Genomic DNA, 23,592 nt, shown 5'->3' on the forward strand with positions numbered 1-23,592 from the left:
TTTTGCAGGGCAATGAGGGGTTAAGTGACTTGCCCAGGGTCACACAGCTAGTAAGTATCAGGTGTCTGAAGCCGGATTTTGAACTCAGGTCTTCCTGAATCCAGGGCCAGTGCTTTATCCACTGCACCACCTAGCTGCCCCAATAAATCTCTTTTTATTTTACAAGATTTGTGGTGAGCCTCCAATTCTTTGAGTGAGCTAGCCCCCCAATCCTGGTTGCAAGTCCCCCCAACAGTTATATTGAAATTAGACTGTTTTATGTCTTAGTGTGGCCACATCTAGGACTAGTCCTGTGTCTCTAAAGAAATGTCAAGACCCTAGGTTAAAGAAATTCTCTTTTCTGGACATTTACCACTCCTAATCTCATCCAATTTTGCATCCCAAATCATGCTCTTTAAATTAATCCTTAGCAAACTAGATCAAAGTGGACAACCCTTTTAATCCTCCACTGGATCCATGAAGGAGCTGCAATTTTAACTAGGAATTTTGGCACTTGGGAACACCTCAAGGAGAGTGGAGGTTGTCAGAGTTGGAAAAGGAAAAGCCAAAGTCAAGCTAGGGAGAAACTCCTGAAGTAGGGTGGTAAGGCAGGGGTAAATTGGCCTTAGGATCCTCCCTCTAGCACAACAGCCTTCACAATCATGGCTCCAAGTATAATTTTTGTGTGAATTATTACACTAGGGGAAGTGGTCACCCAAAGATCACACCTGTTCTAACATGGAAGAGTATCTTATTATCCAAAAGGAGTTTTATGAAACCCTGGATTAATAAGGTACCTCCATCAAATCTAGGTGACCCATATATTCATATTAACAGTACCTCATAAAGTAGTTAATTATCTGACGCTGAAACTGAGAAATTCAACTGAACTGAAATCTACAACTCTACCTAACACTCCACTCTCTATATCAAAAGAATGAACACCACAAAATACCTAGAAATAGATAAATTTCCATTAAAACAAGTTAATTCCAGGTTTCAACCCACTTATCGAAAGTCCTCTTATCTTAAGCAAAAATCAATAGGACAAAATTCCACTACAGCTAATGTGAGAAATGGGTAGTTGTCTCCTCTCAATGTGGATATAACAGTCAGTCATACTCCCCCTGACCTGTTTGTTTGTAGGACAAAGGTCTCAGATGCTCAAAGGTCTCCCCCTCAGGTTAGCAAGGTCACATGGTTCAAGGAGCCCTGGTCTCAATTAGGTCCTCTCCAGAGTTCTGTCCATATAAGGAAGTATAAGGTCCACTCCTGAGTTATGCCCATACAAGGAAGAGGGGTGGGAATACTGCGTTCTGATTAGCTAGTTTTTGCACGTAGATTGTAACCCCGATCAGTGATGAAAAAGGGGAAGGTCCATTCGCGTTAGGGACTAGGGCATAAAACAGGGCCTTCGAGCCCCCTTTCTGGGCACCCACTAGCTGCACACTAGGGTGCCTCCTTCTCATGAGAAGAAAATAAAGCCTTTGCCACCTCGTTGCTGAGTTCCTGAGAATTATTGAGAAGAGGATGAATTTTTCCCTCACAGCTAAAGAATTACAACAATCTATTTAAAGTCCCTGGAATGGGATTTAGTCTGTGCTATTATTTTTGGTAGTGTAATGGGGGGAATGGGGTAAGGGGTTTAGGGTAGGGGTTGGGATTCTTAGGAATTCCTCTTTAAAGAATTACACCCTTGGGGCAGCTAGGTGGCGCAGTGGATAGAGCACCGGCCCTGGAGTCAGGAGTACCTGAGTTCAAATCCGGCCTCAGACACTTAACACTTACTAGCTGTTGTGACCCTGGGCAAGTCACTTAACCCCAATTGCCTCACCAAAAAAAAAAAAAAAAAAGTTAAAAAAAAAAAGAATTACACCCTCTTGCACACAAAAGCAGTTAGAATAAGATGGTAGTTTATTTAAAGGCAAGGGAAGGGAAGGGGGGGGGCGGGGAAGGAAACCATGAAAGAAATCCTTGGACTTCTCATGGGAAGATAGGTACAAAGCACGTGGTTCTGAGGTACCAATCTCCCCGAGCAGGAGACTGGCAGGTACTTTTTGTTTTGTTTTGTTTTGTTTTGTTTTGAGGGGCAATGGGGGTTAAGTGATTTGCCCAGGGTCACACAGCTAGTAAGTGGCAAGTGTCTGAGGCCGGATTTGAACTCAGGTACTCCTGAATCCAGGGCCGGTGCTTTATCCACTGCGCCACCTAGCCGCCCCCATGAATTTTTAAAAGCATGACTGACTCATTGCCAATGCCACTAATTACTATTCAGACACATATTCTGTATTCCTGAGCATGTCATTTAACCTTTCTCAGGCTCAGTTTCTTCAGCTACCAAATGGGATATCATAATGATAGCATCTTCCTCATGGAGTTGCTGCAAATCTTAAAACACTATAAAAATAGGAGATATTATTATTTCATCTTGTTAGAGAATAACCAAAATAATATAAACAACAGACTATGAAGAACAACCATACCTTGGCGCTGCTAAATCAAGCACTGATAGGGCCTGCTGGAAGGAGGAATGGGGGAGAGGGAACTTAGAGGAGCAGGAAGTTCACATAATATCTTCATGAAACTCTTACAGTCCTCTGAAACTTACATGGGCCTCTCTCTTAAATCATACCACTTAGCCTAGACTGTTACATTCAAGATAGAGAAGAAAGCAGGGAGGATACTAGGGCTTAATAAAATTCTTTAAGCCAGTTCTGAAATCTATATGTAGTTACTTAACCAAGAGATTTTAGTTTCCACAAATCCCCATCTTTCCAAATTGCCTGCAATTGGACCAATTAAACACTTTGGGGAGGGTTAAGAGTGGGGTACTCTCAATCAGTCACCTATCAAGATTAGAAAAGCAAGTTGATTAAACTAATCCACAGTAAAAGGCAATTAGAGAATGTTAGGTTTGAAATGAGGAAGCAAGAATTACTTTTGTAGCATGGGGACAATTTATGTGAAGGCAAGGATGAATGACGCTATAGCAGGGAAGGTGATTAAGAAGCAGCATGACTGTACTTAAGGACAGCAGAGAGGTAGGCAACTGATGCTGTCACAATCTCTAGTTCACCCCTACTCCCTTCCTTTCCTCCTTTTCCTATTAGTCAGAAGAAGGCAAACTATTTTCTCCAGTGCTAGAAAAGAACCTTCCTGCTACATTTCTATCTCTACCTACCAACCACCACAAGCAATATTTGTCTTTCACTAGTCTGAAAAATCCACAGTCTAAAACACTTGAAAAGCTCCCTGCTCCTCCTCCTCTAGCTCATCTACTGATGTGAACTAGCTTTTTATTGAAAAAATACAGAAACCTGGAGATGCTTTGCAAGGAAGGACCCAGAACTAATTTGTTTGGGCAAAACAAAAGGCAGACAAAGGGATTAGTAAAAACTAGGTTCCTTAATGAGGTGCACATTCCTTTAAATAAAATGTGTGTACTTTATTTAAATAAAAATATTTATTGTGTATATACACATTATATATCATGTGTATACATATATAAGTGTGCATATATTTACTACTAGTGTACATGAGACAACGTTCTATTACAAATGGGTTGTAATAAAATGGGATGAAATACTTCTGAAGTATTACTTTTATCTTGTCTACAAGAAGGATGGAAAAGTAATCACTTTGCAACTATGTTCTCAACAGGTTTTTTTTTTTAAACCCCTACCTATTATTGAAGCAAAATATTTATGTGCAAAACTGAGTTTGAAAAAAGTTCATTTGGTGATACTAAAATGGAAATAGTGAAATCCCTTTGATATGGTGGGAAAATGGGGTACGGGTTGGTTAGCGGTTGGGGTCCTTGGGAATTCTTCTTTAAAGAATTACACCCTCGGGGAAGGTCGGTGGCGAAGTGGATAGAGCACCGGCCCTGGAGTCAGGAGGACCTGAGTTCAAATCCGGCCTCAGACACTTAACACTTACTAGATGTGTGACCCTGGGCAAGTCACTTAACCCCAATTGCCTCACTAAAAAAAAAAAAAAAAAAGAATTACACCCTCTTGCACACAAAAGTAGTTAGAATAAGGTGGTAGTTTGTTTAGGAGCAAGGGAAGGGAATGGTGGGGGGAGGGAAACCATGAAAGAAATCCTTGGACTTTTCATGGGGAGATTGGCATAAAGCACATGGCTCAGAGGTACCAAATCTCCTCGAACAGGAGACTGGAAAGTACTTTTATAGAGGACTGATGGGGGTGGACCATCTGCCTGTGAGAAGTTCCTTTAGTGAGGGAGAACCATCCCCCACTGGTGGTAGCTGGAGGAATTGGGTGAGGAGTGGAGGACCATCCCTCACTGGTAGTGACTAGAGGAATTAGGTGAGGGGTGGCTACAGATCCCTCTTCAGGACACAAAGGCCACAGCCACACCCAAAGTTATCTCCCCAAGGTAAGGGAGACCAGAATGAAGGATAGGATTCCAAAACTAGCTCAGTCCGATTCGGTTCAGCTTATCTCTCTAGGCGTTATCTGTCCTCTGGTTTAGTTTCTCAAGAAGAAGATTCCTTGGTGTGCCCCAGAGAACTTCTGGGGTGCTCTGCACCCCATGACACCTTGATGTATAAATTTAATGCTCTCAACTCTTCTAGCTATAATCGATAGCAGAGAGTGAAATATAAACTACAGATTTTATAATCCTTCATCTTTTACAACTCATCTTAATCACAGGATATCCTAATTCAGAAAGCATGTGATATGTCATTTTGGGTGATGTTTGGTGATCACCATAGTTGTAAAGTGACAGAAACTTCTGAGGAAATTAGAGAATCCTGACTGATCAGTAAAGCAGAAAACAGAACCTCTTAGAAACTTTATACATGTGGTTTATATAAACTGTAGTAGGCCAATTTACATAACCTGGCAGCAACTTAGTGGACTAATATATGAAAATTTTGCCTACTATGATAAAAAGTTCTCCCATTCACAATTCAAAATAAAATCTTCAAGGGAAGAGATTTCTGCATGTAATATTACTGTGAAGTAAAAATATTACTAAGAGGGTTGAACCTTGCTTCAATTTGTTAGTTATTACAATATAAGTTTTATTTTGAAAGTAAATGGTATTTTAGGGAGGTAATAACTGTCATTTAGGGGAAGAGTTAAGACGGAGTAAAAAAGACCTGGGTTCAAATCCCACCTCTTACTAGGCCACCAGAAAGTCTCTTAATATCTCTGACCTTTATCTTCCACATATGTAAAAGAGATAATAACAAAAATATAGGACCTACCTCACAAGGGTGTCATGTTTCTCAAATGATATATGTAGTAAAGCATTTTGCAATCTTTAAGATGCTATATGAATATGTCATTCTTACTTATAAAGCAACTTCCTGTCATATGTCTCTTTATTGCTCACTGGACATCTTTATTTGGATGTTCTGACATAACCTCAAACTCAATAATCCTAAAACTGAATTAATCTTCTCCCCCCACCCCCCAAACCATTTATCAGCCCTTCAGGATTTCCCTATTTTTAGCAAATGATAGAAATAGATATAGATATCTATGTAGATATACCTATATCATATATATAGGTAGGAAAGTGTAAAGAACTAATTGTTATTTGAGGTTTTTATGCCTCGGCGAGCACTGGCCTGGGGATCCGCAAACCACAGTCACGTGACTGCCCTCACTAGGCTTCCAATCATTGTAATTTTGCCAGGCCCATGCAGATGTCAGAGTGGTGAGGTGCCAGAGCCCTGGCAATGGCTACAACCAGTGGGTGGGGCACCATGCGGTTTGGGCAGGCCAGTTCGGGCTGAGGCATAAAAACCTCAAATAACAATTAATTCTTTACAAAAGAAAGAAGGGAGGGAGGGAGGGATGGAGAGTCTCTCGGGTTTAAAACCCTATAATCTAACTTTACAAAAAACTAAGGACTAAAACAGAATCCAGAGAATAATGCAAAACACACAGGTGAGAATCTTTTTTTTTTTTTTTTAAAGAATAGCACTATGGGGCAGCTAGGTGGTGCAGTGGATAGAGCACTGGCCCTGGAGTCAGGAGTACCTGAATCAAATCCAGCCTCAGACACTTAACACTTACTAGCTGTGTGACCCTGGGCAAGTCACTTAACCCCAATTGCCTCACTGGGAAAAAAAAAAAGAACAGCACTAAAGAATGCTACTTAATTTTCAGTAAGTAAAACCACCATGAAACATTAGAGAGCATTGTTAAAGCTTTCATTAATTTATCCCCCTAATTAAGTGGAAATGACAACAGCAGGAAGGGGCATTTAATACTTTAAATTATAGAAAACTGGATTACAATTTAAATTACAATTAGAGCTCTTGTAATTTGGATAAAAGATTAGAAACAAACAGAAGTTGAAATAGATAAAAAGTAAAATCTAGAGATCTATTTACTGAAATCCCTCCCACCTCAAATCTCATTTATTTCATAAAATCACTCCCAACTGATTCGAAGCAAATTTATTTCTGAGATACAAATAACTACAATTTTTACTTCAAGGAATACACACTTTCACCATATTAAAAATGCAGTTCTGCTCCCACTTTCTCTCTGAGAAACCATACATTCTCATGATTTTAATTACCATCTCCATGTGGATGAATACCAACTCAGTTTCTAGTCTTAACCTCTAATCAAAACTTCTTTGCTTTTACTGTCTCCCATCTTCTAAGGAAGACTATGCCAGTAGACAACAAGCAAGTGTGGCCCAAACCAGACTAAAATGTAATCCCAAAATGTTTACAAAATAAGAATACAATAAAACACAGATAAAGTTAATTTGTGGTTTTCTAAGTCAATAAGCACTTTAGGGATCCATTTGAGTTTAATGCCACTAATCTCAATTATCTCACTATTTCCAAAGGGTTCAATTATTATGCAGAAAACACCCAAATCTACATATACAGTCATAATTTCCCTCCTAGGCTCCATTCCTGAATTACCAACTGATTATTACATATTACTACCTGGATATTGCAACCTCAGTAGGTTCAATAAGGAAATCATGGGGCAGCTAGGTGGTACAGTGGACAGAGCGCTGGAGTCAAGAAGCCCTGAGTTCAAATCTCACCTCAGATACTTACTAGCTATGTGACCCTGGGCAAGTCACTCAACCCCAAATGCCTAAACATCTGGGGCCATCTCCAGTTGTCCTGATATATATCATGCTACTGGACCCAGATGGCTCTGGAGGAGTGAGGTTGGTGACCTTGCACAGCCCTCCCTCACTTAAATCCTATTCAGTGCAAGTCATGATGTCTTGTCATGCTTCTTTTCCAGAACGAAGGACAAACGATAACACTGTCTCCAAAACCTACCCCAACGCCAAATTCATTATTTCTGTAAAAAGCACCATCATTCTTTCAGTCACTTATTTTCACTGGTCAATCTTGATTCTTCCCTCTTACATATCAAATCATTCAACAAGTCTTATCCAGTCAGTCAGTTCAATAAGCATATATTTAGAACCTACTACGCTAAGCACTGGAGTTACAAAAAGAGGCAAAGATAATCCCTGTCCCCAAGGAGCTCACAGTCTCAGGGGGGGTGACAAGAAGCAAATTTTTATAACAAGATATATAAAAGTTAAATAGGAAATAATTAAGGAATAACTAGGAATAATAATTAGGAATTAATTAAAAGAGGAAACTCATATTAAAGGTTAGGAAAGGCTTCCTGTAGAAGGTGGGATTTTAGTTGGCACTCAAAGGAAGCCAGAAGGTGGAAATGGAAAAGGAGAGAATTCCAGATATGGGGGGAGAGACAGAGAAAATTCCCAACACCAAAAGATATGCTTATGCATGTAATTGAAAGGAAGCCAAGTGTCACAGGATCAGAGTAAAGGGAGTAAGGTATAAAAAGACTGGGGGGTGGGGGGGCCTGGATTATGAAGAATTTGAATGTCAAAAAAAGGATTTTGCATATTTGATCCTAGAAGCTATAGGAAGCCAAATGTAGTTTATTGACTTGGGAAATGACATGGATTGGCCCTGTGCTTTAGGAAAGTCATTTTGTCAGATAAATGGAAGAGGATTAGAATAGGGAGAGACTTGAAGGAGGCAGACCCACAGCAAGCTACTGCAATAGTCCAAATGTGAGGTGATGAGGGCCTACATCAGGGTGGTAGCAGTACTTGAGTGAATTAATAGACAAAGGTACCATTAACAGAAATGGAGTCACCAAGAGGAAGGATGTTTTGAAGAAAATATATGTTAAGTTTAAGTTGACTATCAAATATCCAGGTAAAGATGTCCAGCAAGTAATTAGTAATATAGAACTGGAATTCAGAAGAGAGATTATTAAAGAGTCATCTTCACAAAGATGTAACTAAATCCATGGAAATCATTAATATCATTAAAAGAGAGTGTAAATTTAAAAAAGAGAAAAGGGTCCAGTAAGCCAGTCAACAAGCATATGTTACATGTTCACAATGTTCCAGGCACTATGTTTAGTGCTAGGAATATAAATCCAAGCTTAAAGATAGTCCCTGCCCTCAAGGAGTTTACATTCTAACGGGAAAAAAAACATAAAAAACATTAAAGAACCCACATAAAACATAAAAGGGAGCTGAAAGGCTGGGGTGAGGAGAGAGGAAAAAGGGGAAAGGTACCCTGCAGGCATGGTAGAGGGAGTCCTGTGGAGATGAGTCAATAGTGCAATCAGGAGAGAAAAGAAAGTATCTTTATCCTGGGCTTCCTCCCTAACTTGGAGGTTCTAGAAGAACTGACCAATGAGAGAGAGAAGCATCAGAAGTAAAAGTTATTTCCCAGAGAAACAGTCTAAGATGGAGTGAGCTTCAAAAATGAAGAGGTTTCTATGGCATGTTAGACAAAATTCTGATGTCAGCAGTATAGGCTGAGAGGAAATGAGAGGCCTAGGAGAAAAACTTGAGCAACACTCACACTTAATAGGCAGAAAGAGGAGGTCAGGAGGAGCCAGCAAAGGAAACTAAAAAGGAATGGCTAAACAGGTAGAAACAGGAAGAAGAACTGGTAGAGATAAGTGTCACAGAAGCCAAGGAAGGAGGCAGTATCTGTGAGGAGGTAGTGGTCTCTGGTGTCAAAAACTACAAGGAGATCAAAAAGGACACAACTGAGAAGAGGTCACTTCAAGTTTAGCAACATTGGCGAGAACAATTTCAATTGAACAGTTGGTTAAAAAACTATAGTGATAGGGTCTAAAGTGAGCAAGATGAGAAAATGAGAGCAGCAAGTGGAAATACCACTTTGAGTCTGAAAGGGAGAAGAAACACAGGAGGATAACTTGAGGGAATGGCAGGGTCAAGTAAAGGTGTTTTAAATATGAGAGGGAAAAGCCTCCAGTTAAAATGGCTCAGAGAAATGTTGCAGAAGAGCTTGGCTCTTCAGCAATCATTTGAAAAAGACCTAGAAGAGAGAAATTATAATGAAAAACCAAAGAGAAATGAAGGTAATATCCTCAAAATAATCCAGAAATGCATAAAAGGATGTCCAGTGGAAGAAAGCTAGAAGATGTGTAGCAACATAGTTAACTCGGTGTTTAAGGGAAAATCTGGGAGTTAGAAGGGCAGGGGAAGGGCTTACAGGAAGTATGAAACAAGCACAATGTCCAACATCTCACTGGGGCCTGTCAGGGCTACAGAAGAGGACAGAAACAATTCCCAATAGGAGATTGTACAAGTGAGAAACAGATATGAGCAAAGGCCAACATCTGAAATGGATCACCAAAACATTAGAAAGAAGCCAAGGAATAAAGCCGGGGATGTGCCCACCAAGAATCAGAATGGAATCAACAAAAGCACTGAGAGCAGAAAAGGGTCAGGAACAGTGTCTACCTAATGCAGCATCCAAGAGTACATAAGGGGACAGAACATGCCCCTGGCACTAAGTCACAACCAAGAAACAGAAGCAGAAAATGAATAAAACAATAAAACAGAAGAAAATACTGAATGCAAAATAAAATACTATGGGTTAAGAGAAGCCCAAAAGGTAAAGCCAAAAGAAGTTCCATAGCAAATAAAGCCTCAGAGAAAAAAAATATAGCCTGGCCACAATGAAAATAAGAATATCTAGAAGAAATGAAGAGAGTAAAAACTAAATTAGAGTTTTTAATTGAAAAACTAGTAAAAGAATAAATAGCAAGAAGGAAGTGTTTCACTGAGCAAACTCATTCGTTTTTTGAATGAAACAAAGGGGGGGATGTGGTAAAAAAGCAGCATGCTACTGAATCGGCTTCTGAAGGACCGCCCTTTTGGGGAGGAGACCGTGATGAACAGCTGGAGCCTGCTGCTGCCCGGAGAGTGTGGCCAAGCACGCTGTACTTCTGGGACGCCAACTTAAAACTGAGTAGTAAAACGGAAGTTCTTGCTCGGTCTTGCACACTCTGGCTTCTGAGTTTAGCAGTGACGGCGCATTCTGGTGATCGGCTCTGGTTCTCGGCCTGGCAGGCAGTTTGGGGATTCCGTGAGTTTTATAAAAGAATATAGACTAAGCTTAGATCTAAGATTATTCATTTGTATTTCTACTTTCCTATTTCCCTAATCAGTATCACCTGCTTCTTGTCTAAACAATAAAAGCTAATCCCTCTCTGATTAAAGCTCAGAGACTTCTTTTTCTTACTGGTCTGGGAGATATATAAGCAAAAGGCTAAAAGGGGAGTTTAATGATCTTATATCCAATTTTAAATCTCACAGAAGAAAATTTATCCAAGTAATGTACACACTAATAAACAGAATGGAGCAATCAGAACTTAATTCCATGACAAAAGATTGAAAAAATGAAAGAAATATAAACTATCTACTATCAAAAGGAAGTGGCCTTGGGGCAGCTAGGTGGCGCAGTGGATAGAGCACGGGCCTTGGATTCAGGAGGACCTGAGTTCAAATCCAGCCTCAGACACTTGACACTTAACTAGCTGTGTGACCCTGGGCAAGTCACTTAATCCCAATTGCCTCACCAAAAAAAAAAAAAAAAAAAAGCAAGTGGCCTGGAAAACAGGTCAAGGAGAAATAATTTAAGAATAATCAAACTCCCAGAAAATCATAACCGAACAAAAAAATCTGAAAACCCTATCACAAGAAATCATAAAAGAAAATGTTTATACCTATTAGAACCAGAGGGTAAAATAAGAATCAAATCTACTAGTCATCTCATTTAAAAAACCTCAAAATGAAAACACAAGAGCCAAAATACAACACTTCCTTATCAAAGAATACTGCAAGTAGCCAGGGAAAAAGAGTCTAAGTATCAAGAAACTACAGTCAAAAGCACAAAAAATATAGTAGCAACTGCCATAATGCATTGAAAATCTTGAAATGTTATTCCTAAATCTTTACAACTAAAAGAAAAATTGCCCTGAAAGACTGAGCATAAGCCTAAGGGAGAAAAACAGATCTTTGATAGAATAGAATAGAGGACTTTAAAGCATTCTTTTTTTTTTTTTTTTGCAGGGCAATGAGGGTTAAGTGACTTGCCCAGGGTGACACAGCTAGTTTAAAGCATTCTTGATCAAATGAAGAGCTAAGAAGAGACTCTGAAATAAAAACAGGGGCATTGAGAGAAGCCAAAAAGGTAAATATAGTTGAATACTTGAAAGAGGCTACTTCCCTAACTTCTGAAAGCCTTTCCCTATCCCAATTAGTATTAAAGCCTTTCCAGTAAGATGATCTCTAAATTGTCCTATATATGTTGAATGCATGTTGTCTCCATTAGACTATGAGCTCCTTGAAAGCAGAGACTATTTTTACCATACTTTGTACCCTCAGTGTTTAGTATCGTTCCTGGTAAACAGCAGTTACTTAATAAATATTTTACTTGTTGACTTGACTTAAAAGATTAAATGTTTTTGTGGGTTGATCAGCTGTGATAGACTTGTCTCTTCTCAGCAGTGCAATGATCCAAAACAATTTTAAAAAACTCATGACAGAAAATGTTCTCCACATCCAGAAAAAAGAATTATGGATTCTGAATGCAGATTGAACAATACTGTTTTTACTTTGGGGCTGTTTTTTTCCCCTTCTTTTTTGAGGTTTTTCCCTTATGCTCTGATTCTTCTTTCATAATATGATTGTACATATATAACCTATATTAGATTGCTTTCCATCTTGGGGAGGGGGGAGGGGGGGGAGAAAAATTTGGAACTAAAAATCCTATGAAAACAAATGTTTAAAAACTATCCTTACATGTAACTGGAAAATAATAAAATACTATAAAAAAAAAAGATTAAATGTTTATACAGTACACTAACAGTTTCTGTTAGACTGCCTTCTAGTTTTCCCAACAATTTTTACCAAATAGTGAATTCTTATTCCAAAACTTAAAGCTTTATATTAGTCAACCACAGAGTTACTATAATCATTTCTTACTGTGTATTGTATGTATACATTGTTCCATCAATCCACCTTCCTATTTCTAAGCCAGCACCAGATAATTTTGATAAATACCACCTTTTAGTACAGTTTAAGATCTGGTACTACTAGAGTTTCTTCCTTTACATTTTTCCTATTAATTACTTTGATATTTTTAACCTTTTGTTTTTCCAAATGAATTATTTCTTTTTAGTTCAATGAAATAATTTTTTTGTCATTTGGGATGGCTCTGAATAAGTGGATTGGTTTAGGCAAAATTTTCATTCTTATATCAACTCTGCCCACCGATGAACCATTAGTATTTCTCCAAATATTTAAATCTGACTTTATTTGTATATAAAGCGGTTTATAATTATGTTCATATAGTTCCTGGGTTTGTCTTGGCAGGTCTACTCCCAGTATTTTATGCTGTCTGGTTATTTTAAATATTTTACTATCTCTTCCTGCAGGGTTTTGCTGGTGATATTACAAATGCTGATGATTTACGTGAGTTTATTTTAGATTCTGCTACTTTACTAAAATTGTTTCAACTAACTTTTTAGTCAAATCTCTAGGATTTTCCAAATATATCATCATATTGTCTGTAAAAAGTTTTATTACCTTATTGCCCATTCTGATTCCATCAATTTCTTTTTCTCTTATTGCTATTGTTAGCATTTCTAATATAATATTCAATAATACTGGTAATAATAAGCATCCTTGTTTCACTCCTGATCTTATTGGGAAGGCTTCTGGCTTATTCCCATTGTAGATAATGCTGGCTGAAGGTTTTAGACAGATACTACTTATCATTTTAAGGAAAGATCCATTTATTCCTATGCTCTCTAGTGGTTTTTTTTTGGTTTGTTTTTTGTTTTTGTTTTTTTGCAGGGCAATGAGGGTTAAGTGACTTTCCCAGGGTCACACAGCTAGTAAGTATCAAGTGTCTGAGGCCACTCAGGTCCTCCTAAATCCAGGGCCAGTGCTCTATCCACTTCACCACCTAGCTGCCCCCTCTCTAGTGTTTTTTGTTTTGTTTTGTTTTTTTAGTGAGGTAATTGGGGTTAAGTGACTTGCCCAGGGTCACACAGCTAGTAAGTGTTAAGTGTCTGAGGCTGGATTTGAACTCAGGTACTCCTGACTCCAAGGCCGGTGCTCTATCCACTGTGCCATCTAGCTGCCCCTCTAGTGTTTTGTTTGTTTATTTTTTAATCATAAAAGTATTTTATTATTTTCCAGTTACATGTAAAGGTAGTTTTCAACATTTGTTTTCATAAGATTTTTTGTTCCAAATTTTTCTCCTTCCCTCCCTTCCCTCCCCCCTCCCCAAGACAGAAAGCAATCTAATATAGGTTTTATATATATGTACAATCACATTAAACATATTTCTGCATTAGTCATGTTGTGACAGAAGAATCAGAACACAAGAGAAATACCTCAAAAAAGAAAAAAAACAATAAGAAAGAAGAAACAGCATGGTTCAATCTGCATTCAGACTCCACAGTTTTTTTTTTCTAGATGTTGAACACTTCCATCGTGAGTTCTTTGGAATTGTCTTGGATCATTGCATTGCTGAGAAAAGCCAAATCTATAACAGTTGCTCATCACACAATGTTGCTGTTACTGTGTACAATGTTGTCCTGGATTTGCTCACTTCACTCAGCATCAGTCCACTTAAATCTTTCCAGGTTTTTTTTTTTTTAGCAACAAACATTTATTTTATTTTCCATTTACATGTAAGGGTAGTTTTCAACATTCATTTTCATAAGATTTAGAGTTCCAAATTTTTCTCCCTTTCTCCCTCCCTTTCCTCCCCCCTCCACAAGATCGCAATCAGGTTATATATGTACAATCCACAAGTGTTCTTTTTATCAGTTCTTTCTATAGTAGTGCATAGTAAGCTTCCTCATTAGTTCCTTGGGATTGTCTTGGATCACTGCACTGCTGAGAGTAGTTAAGTCATTCACAATTGCTCATTGAACAATACTGCTGTCACTACGCACAATGTCCTCTCAGCTCTGCTCATTTCACTATACATCAATGTTCATTAGTCTTTCAAGGTTTTTCGGGGATCATCCTGTTTGTCATTTCCTATAGGAAATGACACAAGATTATTCCCCTACAATCATATAACACAGCTTTTTCCATCATTCCTCAATTGATGGACATGCCCTTGATTTTCAATTCTTAGCCTCCACCAAGAGTTGCTATAAATATTTTTTGTACAATTTTTACCCCTTTTCTCTTTTTCATGATTACTATTGTTAACTGTTTTCCTTCCATCCTATTCCCTTCCCCATCTAGTGTTTTTAATAGGAATGAGTGCTATATTTTTTCAAAAGCTTTCTCCACATCTATTGAAATAAGCATATGATTTCTGTTGGTTTTGGTATGGACATGGTCAATTATGCTGACAGTCTTACTAATATTGAACCAGCCCTACACTCTTGGTGTAAATTCCCACTTGGTCTTAGTATATTATCCTAGTGATAAGTTGCTGTAGTCTCAAACACAATCACTTGGATATAGAAATCAATCTTAACCTATAGGGAGATAGGAGGCAGTGGGGACAATAAAAAAGGGAGGGGGGAGGCTGACAGAAGGGAAGGAAGATTGAGGAAGGTAGTGGTCAGAAACAAAACACTGGTGAGGAAGAACAGGGTGAAAGTATAAACAGGAAAAATAGGATGGAGGGAAATAAGACAGTAATCATAATTGAATGTGAATGGGATGAACTCACCCATAAAACAGAAGCAGATAGCAGAGTGAATTAAAAACCAGAATCCTACAATATATTGTTTTACAAGAAATACATTTGGGGCAGCTAGGTGGCCCAGGGTATAGAGCACCGGCCCTGGAGTCAGGAGGACCTGAGTTCAAATCTGGTCTCAGACACTTGACACTTACTAGCTGTGTGACCCTGGGCAAGTCACTTAACCCCAATTGCCTCACTTTAAAAAAAAGAAAGAAAGAAACACATTTGCAGCAGAGATACATTACAGAGTAAAGGTAAAAGGCTGGAAAGCAATCTGGAACTATCCCCAAAAGGCAATCAAACTGTGAACACTCTCATCCACAATACCACTACTAGGTCTGTATCCCGAAGAGATCAGTAAAAAGGGAAAAGGACCTACATGTACAAAAATATTTATAGCAGCTCTTTTTGTGGTGGCAAAGTAGTGTTAATTGAGAGGATGCCTGTCAACTGGGGAATAGCTGAATGAGTTCTATTAGGTTACAGTATGTGAATGTAATGGTATACTGGTTTCAGAAAAACCTAGAAAGACTTACATGAACTCATGCAAAGTAAAATGAGCAGAATACAGGAGAACATTGTAGATAGTAATAGCAACACTGTGCGACAATCAACTATGAATGATTTAGCTCTTCTCAGCAATACAATGATCCAAAACAATTCCAAAGGACTCATGATGGAAAAAGCTATCCATATCCAGAGAAAAATTGATGGAGTCTGAATGCAGATTGAAGCATACTATTTTCACTTTCTTTATTTTTTTCATGGGGTGGGCAGGAGGTGGAAAACTTGGAACTCAAAATTTGTTTAAGAAACAAATGTTAATTGTACACAGTAACAGCAATACTGTGCAATGATCAACTAAAGACTTAGCTCTTTTCAGCAATATGGTGATCCAAGGCAATTCTAAAAGACTCATGCTGGAAAATGCTCTCTACATCCAGAAAAAGAACTATGGAGTCTGAATGCAGATGAAGGCATACTATTTTCACTTTATTTGTTGTTGTTGTTTTTTCTTTCCTGTGGTTTTTCCTTTTTGTTCTGATTTGTCTTTCACAACATGATTAGTATGAAAATATTTTTAACATGATTGCACATATATAACCAATGTCAGACTGCTTGTTGTCTTGGGGAGGAGGGTGAGAAAGAAGGAAGGGGAGAAAAATTTGGAACTGAAAAATCTTACAAAAATGAATATTGAAAACTATCTTTACATGTACTTAGAATAACTGTCAATGACTAAACTACTCTGAGTATTGTAAATATTCAAATAAAAACTGCAAAGGACCAATGAAAAGAAGATTTCTGTCCAGTTCTAGAGAAAGAACTGATAAAAAATAAGCAGCAGCATGGTTTTACAGAGAAAGAGAGAGAAAGATATATTGAAGCACCAGCCCTGGGATTCAGGAGTTTCAAATCGGGCCTCAGGCACTTGACACTTAGTAGCTGTGTGACCTTGGGCTAGTCACTTAACCCTCATTGCCCACAAAGAAAAAAAAAAGAGGAGAGAACACCAAAGATTGGTCAAGAGAGGAGGAAAAGAAGAGCAGGAAGAGACCACTTGAATTACAGATAACAACTAAGATTCATATAAAATGTTAAGGTTTGCAAAATGCTATACATACATACACAAATTTATACAGATAACCATATACATATGTAATATATATAATTTCATCTGAACCTCATAACTACTTGCAAAATAGATGGCTATTATTATCTCCATTTTATAGTTAAGGAAATTGAGGACTAAGAGAGAATAAGTAAATTGCTCAGGGTCATACAATTAAGGTGATTGAAGTAGGAGTTAAATTCCAACTTTCTGATTCAACCCCAATGCTCCATCTATTAAGCTACCTAGATGCCTACTAATGAATTTGTGGGGTTGTGGGGGAAAGGGGAAGAAAAAGTATAAGCGCATATTGACACAGAAATAAACGACAATTATAGACCAGTGAACATGAATGGATGAATTCACCCCTAAAAAGAAGGGCAGCAGTAACAGAATGAAAGAACAAATGTTGTTTATAAGAAGCAAAAGGATAATTCACAACTTACAAGCTGAAGCAAAATTTATGTTTCAGGAGTATTCATAAAAAAATCAAGATAGTATGGAATTTGATGGAATTAGCAATTATGATCTGCAGACAAATCAGGAGTAAAAACAGCTATTGTTTAAAACTTTAGCTAAGAAAATATTATGTCTAAAGACATAATATATAATAAAATACAATTAACATATGCAAACAGTATTGTATCTAAGTATTTAAAAAAGAAAAACCTCATCAAACTACAAGAAGAAATAGCAAAATTATAATGACTGGGAAGTATAATGTGCTCCCTTTCAGACCTAGACAAGTCAAACTGAAAGATGAAACAGGAAAAGAAATTGAATAGAATTTTTAGAATAGTTAAATATACTAGATTTCTGGTGTGACTGAATGGAAACAGAAAGGAGCATGCTTATTTCTCCACTATGTGTGACAGCCTTATAAGACCTAATAAAAAAATGCAGAAATAGTAAATATATCCTTTATTGACCACAATGCAATCAAATTAATCATCAATAAAGAACATTTGAAGAATCAAACTTAAATGGAAATGAAATAATTTTAACTTTAAAAATTCACAGATCGAAAAACAAATCAGAAATAATATTACAAGGGAAAGCTTTTATAATTTATTTGTGAGAGTGAGGGGAGTAGGTAATAGGGATATCAAAAAGGAAAAGAAAAAAGTGTTAATAAAACATATTTAAAAACAGAAGATAGGCAAAGGAAATTTAGAAAGGGACACAGACAAGCAGGGCAGTATTGGTCTTATCAAGTTAAATTTATGTGTAATTTTTTTTAAAACCCAAGCTTTATATATTATCACAATGTCATATATAATTCCCCTTTTCTGTCCTTCGTATAAAGAAATGTTAATATTTGCTGATTCTTGTCAAGTTAAAAATAAAAAAGAATAATTAAATATGGAGAGACCTGGGTAGATAGCAAGGAAGTAAACAGAGAGCAAAGATGAGAGAAAAAAGGATAACTGAAGGAGGCAAGCTGATAAACATAGGGATTAGTTTTGATAAGAGAAAGCCCACCTCTTCATTAGAAACTGGTACAAAGAAAGAAGAATGGAGTATAATGAAAAGAATTTTTGAGATTGGAGAGACAAAAAAGAAAATCACAATGAATAGCATCTCAGGAAAGTTGGGGGGAAGGTTCTCTTTTTGCTGAATGAAGAGGATCTGAAAGTGGGAGAGAGGAGAAGAAGGGCGGAAAGGGGGGAGGGAGGCCAGAAAGAAAAACTTCCATTAATGAAATATTATGTCATTAATCCTTCAGCAACTTTATCTTTTTCATTTTGTGCTAACCCGCACTTTAAAGCACTTCATAGATCTCAGGATATTCAAAGTTGATTCTAGTTAGGAAATTCTGGCCTAATTACATTATGCATTTTCACATATCTTTAATCAATTTATTCATTCCATTTAAATAACAGTTTTAAGCCTTCCTCCCAAGGAGAAAGATACATATGCCAAAATTTAGTGATCACATACATATTTAACCTACTTAAACTATCTGTGCCTCAGTTTTCCTCAATTATAAAAAAGAAGAAATCAGACTATCTTAAAGACTCAATTTACTCAGATCCAAATAAGAGCTAAACAAGTTAAAGTGCTTGCCTTAGGGATGAAAACTTGGAAGGGTAGACAGAAAATATATATAAAATATATCTACTATCCCAAACACAACATTCCATTATTACAGGTTTGAATAGTAACAACTTTATAGCATGCCTCAAGCATAAAATTAGCTGGTTAGGGGGCAGCTAGGTGGAGCAGTGGATAAAGCACGGCTCTGGATTCAGTGAGAACCTGAGTTCAAATCCAGCCTCAGATCACTTGAACACTTACTAGCTGTGTGACCCTGGTCAAGTCACTTAACCCTCATTGCCCCTCGAGCAAAAAAAAAAAAATTAGCTGGTTAATGTTTTATCTCCAGCTCTAACATTCTAACAGCCTACTTAGTGACAAATCAATCTACAAATTGATTTAGTGATAATCTAATGACTTAGTGACCTTCCTTCTTTCCTGCTATATTGTGCACACCAGGACCATACAGTGACTAACTGTGAAATAAATAAATTGCCAAGGAAGAGTTATAGGTGCTTAGGGGAAAGTAAGACTAGAAAGTGTCTAAAGGACCTCTCATACTCCATCTTAAAAATGGAATACCCTAATGGGATGTAAAGAGTGCTAGTCTTGGGAGGCCTGACTTCAACTCCTACCTGTGAAATTTATCTAGCTGTCCCACTCTAAATTAAGCTGCCTATCTAAACCTTTTCCTTCAGCTATAAAAGGAGGATAATAAAATCTTTAGTATCTACTTCACAAGTTTAATATGAAGCTCAATAGACATAGTAAGCAAAGGCCTTCGCAAATTATAAAACATTATATAACAAAGTCAATTTTAGGCTTTTTTTTTTCATCTCCTCACCTTTGACATCCCTAGGTCTATATTCCCTGTGCCTGTGCTTTGTTCATTAAATGCTTAATATGGTACAACCTGGTACCAAAGAAACAACTCAACGAGAAGATTATTTCCCAGGATGGGAATTCATACCTTTCCATACCATCCAGGCTCAGTGTTTTTAGCTACTCTTCCTTTGTTACCTGTAGAAAAAGAAATAAAACCAATGTTCTTTGATCAAGTTTGATCCATTTTTTCTCTCCTGAGTGGGCAAACTTTCCAATTCCAATCACCCCGAAAATCATTAACAGCTTTTTCTTTCTCTCATGGAAGATGAGAACATTCTGGGGCAGTTGCCTCCTTTTTTGGTGTCACGTGCCTCCTTGGCAGTTTGGTGACGCCTATAGACAGCCTTTGATGAATGTTTTTTAAATCTTTGAAGAAATGCTACATTTTGGTTACTGATAAGCGTAAAGAAAGATGAGATTTTCTTTCCCTTCAAATTGATTGGCTTTACCTCGCTCCCGCCCCAACCGAAATCTAACCCACTGCCAGATTAAGAACCCCTGCCCTAAAGAGTAAAAAGCAAAGTCAGCTGAGGCCTGGTGTCCCTATAAAGAACTAAACCAGGGGCAGCTAGGTGGCACAGTGGATAAAGCACCGGCCCTGGATTCAGGAGGACCTGAGTTCAAATCCGACCATTGGACACTTGACACATACTAGCTGTGTGACCCTGGGCAAGTCACTTACCCCCATTGTCCCGCAAAAAAAAAAAAAAACTAAACAATTCGAGAAGAGGCAGGGATGAGAGGGGGGAGGACAGGAGGAGGGGAAAAGCGTGCCCTTCCCCCACCACGTGTGAGGCTGAACTTTCGGAACGGGGGGGGGGGGTGCGGGCCGGGGGGTAGGGCACAAGTCACAGGATCAGACCTAAGAAAGGGAGACTAGACCCGTGTGCCCGGGCTCAGACTCTACCCCCACTTCCGTTCCGCGGCCTGGTGCACGCACGCACGTACGTACGCACGCCTATTCCCTATAGACACCGACACCACCACCACCCCCAATCCCCAAGGACCATGAGTGCTAGACGGGCCTTTCTATCAGCCATTCACAAGCGACGACCCCCGCCGTAAGCGGACGCAGCTCGGCGCTCGCCCGCGGTCTGCAGCGTGACTCCGCCCCGAGGCCTCGAAGTCTCAGGAGGCGGAAGCGGCCGCACGCACGCACACCTCCCGGCATCCCCCCCCCCCCCGCCTCCCCGCCCCCGCCTCCCACAGAGCCCGACCAGTTAAGAAGACTGTATTGTCATTATTATCAATAGGAGTACTAAAGGAAAAGTAAAGCAGGTAGGATGAAAGGTGGAAAGAGCATCTAAGGACCCACCGGCTGCTAGTCACTCGCTAAACTGCGCCAGGGGACCTCACTACCCCCGAGCTCGAAGGGAAGGAACTATTTTATGAAACATCCCCGAAATAAAAGAAAAGAAAAGTTTGAGAACAGTAAAAGTGAAAATGGGGAGTAGAGACAACGAATGGATAAGGGTAGAAAAGGGGCTCGAGACCCATTACATAATAAATAGCGGTATTGTGAGGAAACTGGTGAAATGCAGCGAGTAGATGGTGAGGGAAGTGAACGCTCGACGTTCGTCATTGATTGAACTTGTCCAGCAGAGCAGGTCGGCCCCCCCTCTGCACACAGCTCGCATGAAGGCTGTGTTACTACTCCCAATAAACATCTTTAGAGTACTCTGTTAAAGTTAGGTGGCCAACGAAATCGCTAGGAGGGGGCACGGGAGAGGACTAAAAAGGGGAGGTTAAATAGGAACTGCAATCTGCTCCCCAACAGGCCACCCCAGAAAATGGCCTAACTACTTCAGCCTCCCTGGGGTGGGCAGTGAGGTGATCTTCTGCCCTTAGGACTTGAATTTTAGAGGTCTGTGTAAGCCATTTGAAGTCTCCCTCCAGTAGATACTTTGCATCATGGTTTCGTGGAGTGCTCTACCTACCCCATTCCCCACTCCTTGCCCCAACCAAGAAATCCCACAATAACTATTGAGCACAATTATGATGCTCACTCTCTTTCCTGTGTTAGGTAAGGGGGGAAGGGAAGGGAGAGAAAAATTACAAAAGTATTCTAGTGATAAGGTTACTCTTGCAAAACTTGAATATTTGATCTGTAAACTCCCTGGATTAAGCTGGATCCCCTCAAAAGGTAAAACTGAATACAAATCTAAGAAACTTAACATTTTTAAGAATTTAATCCTATTAATATGTATACCCTATGCTTAACATTTCTCTCATTTTAATTTTGGGACTTGAATGAATACAATGGACTACTTTTAAAAAATTAATATTCCAAGAAATGAAATCAGAAAGATAAACTTGGTGTGTAGCAATAAAAGTTACTATTGTCACAGAACCCAGGAAGTGAGGAGGTAGAGCTGTTGTTATCAGCAACAGGCTGTAGCAATAGCTGAAAACATAAAATGATCTTCACATGTACATGGTGAGGGAAGCACTTGTTTGCACATTGGCCTTTGCACCCAACCACCCACACATGCATTAACCATAATCAGCAATATCCCAAAACAAAAAACAAATATTTGGTGAACTTTTGATAATCCCTTTTAACCCCCCTTTTTTTCTGGGTAATTCTCTTCTCATTTACTTTGTCTAATAAAGGTGGGTTGTTATTTTTTTTTTTGCTATATCCCTTTTTTATTCAAACTTTCCCAATAATGATAGTGTATATTGTGCCCCTGAGGCTCCTATGTTTCTCTGATTGGAGAGAGTAAATCTTGAACACAGGAGAGCTCCATTTCAGGAAGGCACCCAGTGTATCCATCTCATCATTTCTCATCAGACTGCACTCTTCAACTTCATCATGGTCTCCAGAAACCATCATCCAGCAAGATTACATCAACTCTAAAACTCATAGCTCCTTGATACCTTCTGCCCCCGGGGACCTACCCTTCCTCTTGTCAGAAAGGGTGCAGGATGAACATATGAACCATGGAGAGCTCCTTCCAGACTCTACATTTAAGGAGGAGAACTGAGGGTGGCCATTTCTCCTTTTCCCTCCAGTCTATGCTCTTCTGACAGTATTTACCACCCAGCAGATTCTTCCAACCACTAGTAAGTCTATAGCCCCAAAGAGATAAAGAGGGAAATAACCCATATTGGAAATTAAAGTAGTGCCTATCTATTGGGCAATGCTATACAAATTATGGCATATGAATATAACCTGGGGATGGTATAGGCATATGTAATGATTGGAATGACGCCACCTGCTGGAGACTTACTGTAGAAAAGCTCCGCCATGAAGGAAGGTCTTTGAGGGCAGGACCATGCGTCTTTTCTTTAGTGTCAGGAAGTGACGTTTGCTGGTGGGAGGAGGAAGGGGGAGCCAGGTGTTTGGTCTTGCTCTCTTCCTGAGGACGCTGGTGGAGAAGGGAACTAGAAATGCACTCTCCCTTTAATAGATAGGAATCTAGGCCTTTTCTTCTCTCTTTACCAAATTCTTATTCTCCTTAATAAATGCTTAAAAGTCTAACTCTTGCTAAAGCTTATAATTTATTGGCAACCACTCATTAGATACTTTAGACAGTTTAGCTAGAATTTTAGTCCTTAACACATGCCCAACTGGGAGCTTGCTGTGTTCCCTAGCACATGGGCATGTTACTGTACAATAAGAAATAATGAATGGATGAGTTTCAGAGAAACCTGGGAAGATATGCATTAAACTAATGCAGAGGCAAGTGACTAGAACCAAAAGAAGTGTATATAGTAAAAAGAGAAAGGCTTAAGAACTTAAGAACTCTGATCAACACAATGATCAACGAAGATTCTAGAGAACAAATGATGAAGAACTCTACCCCCAGAAGAGGTCATAGATTCTGGCTGCAGACTGAAACATGTTTTTTTTTTTTTTGACATGGCAAATGAGAGAAGTTGTTTTGACTGACTATGAATATTTCTTATTACTGTTTTATTTTTCTTTCTCTTGAGGGGAGTGGGGGAGAAAATAGATTTTCATTCATTGAAAAATTAAATTTAAAAAAATCACGTCAAAGGGGAAAATGAATGG

The 23,592-nt window shown here is 38.7% G+C and overlaps 1 protein-coding gene across 2 annotated transcripts in view; it reads right to left on the bottom strand.

Moving 5' to 3' along the window:
• Positions 1-19,709, bottom strand: part of GGACT (gamma-glutamylamine cyclotransferase) — a 63,108-nt gene extending 43,399 nt beyond the window's left edge. For both annotated transcript variants that reach the window (XM_043998839.1, XM_043998841.1), the window contains exon 1: positions 19,660-19,709. In XM_043998839.1, coding sequence (XP_043854774.1) covers positions 19,660-19,672 — 13 coding nt within the window. In that variant the 5' untranslated portion in view covers positions 19,673-19,709. The remainder of the gene's footprint in view (positions 1-19,659) is intronic.
• Between the last annotated feature and the right edge of the window lie 3,883 nt (positions 19,710-23,592).

Source organism: Dromiciops gliroides, chromosome 3, assembly GCF_019393635.1.
Source record: "Dromiciops gliroides isolate mDroGli1 chromosome 3, mDroGli1.pri, whole genome shotgun sequence".
NCBI lineage: Eukaryota > Metazoa > Chordata > Mammalia > Microbiotheria > Microbiotheriidae > Dromiciops > Dromiciops gliroides.